This window comes from Ips typographus, linkage group LG14 (assembly GCF_016097725.1).
Source record: "Ips typographus isolate SLU linkage group LG14, UJ_Ityp_2.0, whole genome shotgun sequence".
NCBI classification, from domain to species: Eukaryota; Metazoa; Arthropoda; class Insecta; order Coleoptera; family Curculionidae; genus Ips; species Ips typographus.
In genome coordinates, this window is record NC_138435.1 from 75,673 (window position 1) to 84,433 (window position 8,761).

The 8,761-nt window shown below is 41.2% G+C and overlaps 2 protein-coding genes across 3 annotated transcripts; both read right to left on the minus strand.

The window, feature by feature from the left end:
• Positions 1–1,065: 1,065 nt before the first annotated feature.
• LOC145737554 (succinate dehydrogenase [ubiquinone] flavoprotein subunit, mitochondrial-like) lies at positions 1,066–3,986 on the minus strand. Its single transcript, XM_081992255.1, has 6 exons — positions 3,778–3,986; positions 3,481–3,715; positions 2,736–3,416; positions 2,399–2,687; positions 1,252–1,804; positions 1,066–1,197 (listed from the first exon to the last, which is right to left on the minus strand). The coding sequence occupies exons 1-6, from the start codon at positions 3,868–3,870 to the stop codon at positions 1,111–1,113; spliced, it is 1,938 nt and encodes a 645-aa protein (XP_081848381.1). The 5' UTR covers positions 3,871–3,986; the 3' UTR covers positions 1,066–1,110.
• A 517-nt stretch (positions 3,987–4,503) lies between these two features.
• Positions 4,504–8,415, minus strand: LOC145737560 (putative cytochrome P450 4d14). Of its 2 annotated transcripts, none has more exons than XM_081992279.1 (8): positions 8,223–8,415; positions 7,972–8,169; positions 6,929–7,117; positions 5,988–6,352; positions 5,292–5,360; positions 5,066–5,234; positions 4,761–4,925; positions 4,504–4,697 (listed from the first exon to the last, which is right to left on the minus strand). In XM_081992279.1, exons 1-8 carry the CDS (start codon positions 8,362–8,364, stop codon positions 4,531–4,533), a joined length of 1,464 nt encoding a protein of 487 aa, XP_081848405.1. In that variant the 5' UTR covers positions 8,365–8,415; the 3' UTR covers positions 4,504–4,530. The 2 variants fall into 2 exon arrangements, with proteins under 2 accessions (XP_081848405.1, XP_081848404.1); XM_081992278.1 differs by having other exon boundaries at positions 4,755–4,925; positions 8,223–8,403.
• Positions 8,416–8,761: the final 346 nt, after the last annotated feature.

Genomic DNA, 8,761 nt, shown 5'->3' on the forward strand with positions numbered 1-8,761 from the left:
CGTTCAACAGCATCTATTTGACAATTTCTAGTCATTGAAATGCTTCCAGAAGCGATTTGACTACTGAAAGTCCTTAAAAAGACTTTTAGGCAGCACTTTTGACAGTAGGAAGCTTCCAGTATCCAAAAAAAACGTTCAACAGCATCTATTTGACAATTTCTAGTCATTAAAATGCTTCCAGAAGCGATTTGACTACTGAAAGTCCTTAAAAAGACTTTTAGGCAGCACTTTTGACAGTAGGAAGCTTCCAGTATCCAAAAAAACGTTCAACAGCATCTATTTGACAATTTCTAGTCATTAAAATGCTTCCACTAGTGATTTGACTATTGAAAGTCTTTAAAAAGACTTTTAGGCAGCACTTTTGACAGTGGGAAGCTTCCAGTTTCCAAAAAAACGTTCAACAGCATCTATTTGACAATTTCTAGTCATTAAAATGCTTCCAATAGTGATTTGACAATTGAAAGTCTTTAAAAAGACTTTTAGGCATCACTTTTGACAGTAGGAAGCTTCCAGTTTCCAAAAAAACGTTCAACAGCATCTATTTGACAATTTCTAGTCATTAAAATGCTTCCACTAGTGATTTGACTACTGAAAGTCCTTAAGAAGACTTTCAGACAGCATTTTTGACAGTAGGAAGCTTCCAGTTTCCAAAAAAACGTTCAACAGCATCTATTTGACAATTTCTAGTCATTAAAACGCTTCCACAAGCGATTTGACTACTGAAAGTCTTTAAAAAGACTTTTAGGCAGCACTTTTGACAGTAGGAAGCTTCCAGTTTCCAAAAAAACGTTCAACAGCATCTATTTGACAATTTCTAGTCATTAAAATGCTTCCAATAGTGATTTGACAATTGAAAGTCTTTAAAAAGACTTTTAGGCAGCACTTTTGACAGTAGGAAGCTTTCGGTTTCCAAAAAAAACGTTCAACTGCTACAATTTGGTTTGGTGACAATTGGAAAGCAGGGACGTTTTGGTACAAAAACCAAGTTTTCGATTTCGAGCTTGAATTTACAAGTTTTACGCTTGTTTTGAATTTTGGTTTTCACAATTGTAGGAAAACAACCAATCATTTGCCACAAACACTACATTTATTAAATGATTAAAAAAAAAATTAGTAAGTTCTAATTTTGGGAGCCACTGTAGGACACTCCTTGTCATCTAGAGTGCAATCATTGACCGCGCGATACGTCAAACAGACCTAAAAACCAGTTGTTGTTCAGTGACCAGAACCGTCATAAGGAATAGACTATACCTCTCCAGTGGCAGCGTCCATCCAACTCAAAGTGTGCTTCCTCCAGTGGTCCTCAAAACATCTCCTCTTCTGATTCCTCACCGGTTTGGAGTAATCAAACTCGTCCATTCTGACAGGAAAATCGTCCCGAGCATGCGCCCCACGTGATTCTTTTCTAGCCGCCATCGCTGTGATGCTCTGCAAAGCGTTGACGAAGGCATTTTTTAACTCCCAGTACTCCACCAGGTTCGTGTTCCAAATCATTCCATTGTCCTGGATCTGGACATTGTCCAGCTCTTTGTACAGCGCCTTCACCTTGCAAACGCCCTCTTGTAGAGTTTGTTCCGTGCGGAAAACCGCAGCGTACTTTTGCATCGCTTTTTGCAGGTTCAGTCGCAATTGTCCTACTGTGATTTTGCCTTTGTTGTGACGCATTTGGTCGAAGTTTTGTAAGGTTTCCGAACCGAGTTCCTCGTTCATTTTGACCGAAGAACCCGGGCAGGAGGTTGAGGTTATGGTTTCTGAGACTGCCTTACCGAAAACCACCAGTTCGAGCAAGGAGTTTGCTCCCAATCTGTGAAAAACCGCTTCAGTAACATTCTAGCTAACCCATAGAAGGATTTCTGTAGAAAAACGAGTCTACTACAGTCTGGCTTGCCCATAAAAGGTTATAGAATGAATTCTGCAGACCTATACAAACTTAGAATCCATTACTTTCCAAGTTAACTTGACTTTTTTGACGTTGTTCAGATTATTTTCTATGTTGAAATGTTGTAAATTTGAACCTAGAAGCTTCTAGGAAGCTCCAACTAACCCATAGAAGATTCTAGAGTAAATGATGCGAGCAGAACAATAAATCTAACTTAGAATCTTCCATTTTCTAACTAATCACTGGTTTTCAACTCTTTTAAACATTTCTAGCTGACATTCTAGGTTTGACAGCTCTTAAATGTGACTCGGAACACTCTAAAAGCATTCAATTAGCCCATAGAAGATTCTACAATAAATGATGCGAGCAAAATAGTCAGTGTAAGTCACTTCTAGCTTGTATTATTTGATTGCAGTTGTGCAATGTATCAGAATGATTTCTGGTGGCAGAATTAACGACTCTAACCTAAAATCTTCTTTTTTTAACTGGTAATTTGTGTATGGTAGGTTAAAAAATCACCTGTTTGCTCCGTGTACTCCAACAGAAGAACATTCCCCACAAGCGTACAATCCTCTGACAATTTGGTCCTTTCCAGGTCCAATTTGGGTTAAAACTTGTCCTTTATAATTGGTTGGTATTCCGCCCATGGTATAATGCACCGTTGGTATTACTGGGATTGGTTCCCTAAGGATGTCTACCCCAGCGAAAGTTAACCCTAACTGACGGATACCCGGCAGTTGTTTGAGAATTGTTTCCTTAGGCAGATGGTGTAGCTGGAGCATTATATGGTCTTTTTCCGGGCCACAACCTAAAAATGCCATCAAAATAATGTAAAATACAGGAATACGTCACTCACCTCTTCCTTCCATGATTTCAACGGTCATAGCCCTGGCCACCACATCCCTACAAGCCAAATCCTTGGCCTGGGGAGCGTAGCTCTCCATAAATCTCTCCCCCTTGCTGTTAAGGAGGAATCCCCCTTCCCCTCTTGCCCCTTCGGTGACCAACACCCCCACCCCGTAAATCCCGGTAGGGTGAAACTGGATAAACTCCAAATCCTGCAAAGGCAGCCCAGCCCTAGTCACCATGGCGGTACCATCTCCAGTGGAGGTGTGGGCGGCTGTGCAGGAGAAATATGCCCGTTCATATCCCCCGGTGGATATGACGGTGTTTTTTGCCCAAAACTTGTGCAGGCAACCGTCCTCCAGATTCCACGCGATCACTCCTCGACACTCGTTGTTCACCATCAACAGATCCAGAACGAAATATTCGATGAAAAAATCGACATTGTGACGACACGCCTGACCGTACAGAGTGTGCAACATGTAATGGCCGGTGGAATCGGCTGCTGCGCATGTTCGGTGCGCCTGTCCGCCATCGCCAAAGTTCAGGGTTTGTCCCCCAAAAGCTCTCTGATAGATGCGGCCATCTTTGGTTCTGGAGAAAGGCATTCCCCAGTTTTCCAGCTCGTGGACACAACTCGGGGCTTCCCTGGTCATGTAGTGGATGGCGTCCTGGTCTCCGATCCAGTCTGAACCTTTTGCATCGCGTTTTTTTTTGATTAATTTTTCCAGAAGTTCAATCTCTACACCATCACTAACCTTTCACTGTATCAAAATGATGCCACACCCAATAATCATCTTCGTAGTTACTCAGGGCGGCATTGATACCGCCTTGGGCGGCCACAGTGTGCGATCTGGTCGGAAACAATTTCGTGACGCAAGCAGTTTTGAAGCCATTCTTAACCAATCCAAAAGCAGCCCTCAAACCGGCACCACCAGCTCCCACCACAATGCAATCGTACTCGTGATTGACGATTGGATACTTTTTGGACAGCTGGAAATAGTTTTGACAGTGATTCACTCTATATAAATGTTTGTGTAATGGTGGGCGGTTACGTCTTCGCCAGCTTTGAGGCATTTGGTGCTGATCCTCTGGGTGGCGTAGCTTCTACAAGGTGGCCCAAACAGTCTAGCAACCAAATGGAGCATTTTCTGATTAGACTGCTGGCGACATTGACATTTGACGTTTCTGGACACCTTTAGCTGGTTCTCCTACCTGAATCAACCAAGGATGATCAACCAACCAATGATAATATGTATCACGTGACCAAATTTCTGAATTCTCCCGTTCCTATTCAAGGAGTTACGGATGAAAATTGTCCATATTTTGGTTAACAGTACAAATAATATGTGTTGCAACCTACTTGCAGTAAATAAGACGTTATAACCGCTTCTGTATAACGTCATTTACAGCATGTTTGGCCGCAACTGTACATTTTGATAATTAAAAATTTTCGCCAGTTGTAAACAATTTATCGTGAACAGCCTAAAGCGACGTAGCCATCTCTTAACATTCCGTTACAACGAGTATTCATTTGTTGTAACAGTAATCACTGAGTGAGTGTATTATTAAAAATGTTCTTGACAGTTGGTGAATTTAAAATTGCAACCAAAATTTTATTATCTAAATGTGTGTCAACTGTTTGGGGATACTATAACGTTTGACCAAAAAATCAGGTTTCTTGTCACTAATTTGATTCTGGGTCTGAATTGTTATTAATGACACTTGACAGACTGGGGAGTCTCACACACTAAACTGGTAACACGAATAAAACCACCAGAACCTTTAAAGTTTGCTTTATTTGATTGTTAGCAACCCAACTTTCTCAACTTAATTCTGATCCCATTTTTGGGCTTCAGAACGGTTACAGCCTCGACAACAGGCTCCGAATCATCAGAACCACTGGACAGAACTTCAAACTGTAACAACAGCTTGGCCAAAGCAACTTTCAGTTCGAGCAGGGCAAACTTCTGACCTAAAATTTCACAATTTCTGAGCACTCTCTGATCTGTCGTACTTGCGCAGTTGGTACCAATACAATTGCGAGGACCTGCGCTGAAACTTAGTAGGGAGAATGGTACCACTTCCTTCTCCAGGAACCTGGTTGGGATGAACTGGTCCGGGTTCTGGTAGACTGATGGGTTCCTGTTCACTGCATAGGCTACCACAAGGACTGCCAATCCCTTTGGTAGGACTTTATCATCTGAAAAAGGGTGTGTGCCTTACTGTCTAGCAAACTGCACTTTTTGCAAAAACAAAATTGGAATTTCTGTCAAACAATGTATAGGCAACCAGCAGAAAAATTGTGATAATGACACTTGACAGGCAAACGGTTTGTCCTACCTTGGTAGACCATATCTTCCTTCAACTTTCTGGCGTAGAACGGTACTGAAGGGTACAGTCTTAAAGTCTCTTTGATCACCAAATCCAGGTACTTCAACTCTTGGATGTCCTTTATGGTCAGTTTGGCCCTTCCTTCCACTATTTCTTGAGCTTCAGCACGTGCTTTTGCCTACAAATGTAGCAGAAAGAAACCAGAAAAGACCAGAACCGCCACTGGGAAACTTACCTGCTCTTCCGGATGTTTGGCCAGAAGGTACAGGGCGAAGCCCAGGGCCACTGCTGTTGTGTCATGGCCCTGAAAAACCATCCAGAATTACATAGAGACAGATTTAGTTTGATGGGTGTATGTCAACAACCACTGTCGCGCTATCTCAAGAAAACACGGCTTCCTGAAGCCACGTACGTAAGGTGATCCTGGTAATCACTGTCTGGTCTTTGATGAGTGGGCACAATAAAACAACCCGTTTCAAAAAGAAATAACAAGAGACCTTAAAATACTCGGAAAACCCCAAAACGTGTTACATCCCCCTTCTTTGGTTCTATCAACAACAACTCCTCTTTTCTTCCGCGCGATACACAGGCCGTCAACTAATCGACGCGCCGCCTACCGTATGAAAAATGAACTGATAGCTGCCACAAACAACGATCTATTCTTTTTAAACAATAATTTGCTGGCTCCGACAACCACTTTAAAAGTGTTTCTCCCAAACTGCTTAAAGTACGGCCCTGATTTTAAGAGCTAGACCTGAATATGACCCAAAAATCCCAGGCCGTACCCAGGAGGGTTGAGGAAGAAAAAATTCTCAAACTTTGTTTTTGCGGTGTATGAGTTTCGGGCTCCTAGGACACTAGTTTAAATTTTGCCCTAGTGCGGCCCTGTTATCTGTCCGATTAACCACACTTCCAATCCCCAGAAACTTACCGCAAACATGATAGTGTCCACTTCATGCCTAATAAAGTCATCAGACAGTGGTTGTCCTTGTTCATCCCTGTATCTTAGTAAATGGTCCAAAAACGCCATTTTCTTTTTTCCTCCCTCTCCTTCAGGGATTTTTTGATCATCTAGAGCTTTGCGACGTTGCTCGATGACACTATTTGACACCTGATGCATCAATTTGACATATTTTTTCTCCCTCCAATAATCGCTGGTGAAGACATAAGTAAAATCGAATATTTTTAAAGGGTTGAACGCCCTTTCTACGATGATTTTCCCCATTTCAGCCACTGCATCGATGTAGTCGCTGTGGGATTGGTGCTGGATGTTCAATTTTACCCCCATTGAAGTCTCTGAAATTTTCAGAAAGCTAGAGAATTAACGGTAAAGTAATTGGAAGCCCCCTTCCAAACCCCTCCAGGACAAACTGTTCTGGTTTTTTCCCTTCTAAACAAAAACTGTTGAAACGAAACTTTGTGGCGTTTATGAAGATTGAAAAAGCTTTTCAAGGGCTACATTTTGGTATATTGAATCACTCTGTAACTGTGAAAATAACCGAGTTACAGGGTGATAAAATTGAAAGTGTCAAATTCATGTTTTAACTTTGTATTCAATCCGCATTTATTATCAAATGATTCGTTAATTTGATTTGGCGCTACACAATCATACAGGGTGGCCAAAACAACTTTTCAACGGCTACAATTTGGTATATTAAACCGTCTTGTAACCGTCAAAATAACTTAGTTATGGGCTGTCAAACGTGAAACTGTCAAATTCAAGCAGTTTCTTTGAAATTTTATGCAACAATTTTTTAAACACCCTGTATATTTGATGTCATACTATCCCTAATGTACAGGGTGTTTCGTAACTATAAAAAAAATGCCTTTTTTTTCAGCTTTGACAGTTTTTGAATGGGAAAAACTACTGACGACAAACCACGTCCAAAGTGTATCTGGTCAAATACGGGTAAATGTCCACCGCATCCTTGGAGGCAACCTCCTCACTCAAAATGTCCTCCAGCACTTTGGTGGCCTCCTCAAACACCTCAATAAACTGCTCCAGGATAGAAAAATGGAAGGCTGGAGTGAGAATCTTCCTGCTGGTCCTCCACTCTTCCCCTGAAACGTTTGAAGGATGAATTTTACCACTTTTGAATAAAATTTAACAGAAGGTTTGAATTGTTTGATGTTTGGGCTACAAACCAGCGTTGAAATCACTGCTCTAACTTTAACCGTTTAGGAGATATGAATTTTTGATAATTCTAGTGTCAGTTCTCTATGAAATTGGAAGGACAGTTTGAAAAATGTACCACCAAAATGTCAGTTTTTAACCAAAAACCTTAATTTTTTTACACAAAGTAGCTTAAAGTTAGTACTGTTTTGTGTATTTTTTCCAAAATTCTTCCTCCTCAAGTTTCCGAGTTACTGGACATTAAACAACTTATTAGTACCAAGAATCACCTTAATGGAGCTTCGCTCTTTATAATCCTGACAGCTTGCTTCCTGATGAACCGATCGGGTCGAAACTTTTACCACTAGTACAACCCCTTGTGTCTTTACACCCTAAGTTTTTTTATCTCACTCTGTTTATACAGGGTGAATGTTTGAAATACCCAGTGGGTTCAGTTAAGTATCTCAAAAATTGCTTTATAGATTACCTATAAACCTTATATTTGAGGGAATAACTAAATGTATTAAAATTGTCAAAATATGACAGCTACATTCTGGCACTTAGCGCCATCTGGTAGAGAACAGTTTTGTCTTTTAAAGTAGCTTTATTCAGATCTTTGAAGGATCTCATGCATCTTATCATTAAATGGCTAATAGCTCGCTTATTTGAAACATTGTGTAAAACACATTAGAAAGTCAAAGATAGGTAATAAATGAAGTTATCACGTGACGTTGACCTGAGGACTCTAAGTTTCACCGTTTGGCCGCTAGGAGGCGTCAAATACAAAAAATGGATTACTAACCTCCAGAGATCAAAATACCTCCTCCAAGCCAGTTTTTCAACACTGCATAGATGTCTCCTTTGTGGAGGGGGTAATTTGAGGCCAGAAACCACCTTAAAAACCTCGAATCAGAGGCAAATAGGGTGGGGCAAAGCATAAATTCGGTGTAGCACAATCCATTGTTTTTGCTTAGGTATTCAGTCATTTTCTCCAGAGTTTCTGCGGTTTAAATTAGGTTTAACTCGTTTTTCTGCTCGTTTAGGCGGACTTACTGGTCGAATCGGTAAAGTCCAAGGTGTTGCCCAGAATTGGGCGGCCCGGGACGCTGTCCACCCATTTCAGTTTCTCTCTAAACCGACGTCTGCGTAACCACCAAATTGTCACGAAAATCACTGCAACTGCAAGAAGTAGCATTCTTGCACTGATACCGATGGTTTGTTATGTAAGTTTGTGCCACATAAACAGATAAAGGTAATTTAAGGTCGAGACAGGTGCGGACTGCGGTTTTTCACGGTTTTACGCTAATTCCAAGCCATTTAAGTCAGATCCTGACCACTTTTCTTATGGCTCAGTGTTATCTGTGTAGTCATTCACAGGTACGTGGCTCCCTCTACACACAAACCAGCAAATCAATACAATAACAATGAAAGTTTACTGGTGGCGGCATCTATACGCGGCCAGGTGCAACAACACAGCTGTAGTGGTGAAAGCTTTACTTAGTTTGTTCGAACGCCAACAGATGGCGCTTGCAGTTTATTCTACCGAGTTTTTTTGGTGTGTTCAGGTATAGGGTGGACCACAAAAACTCAAA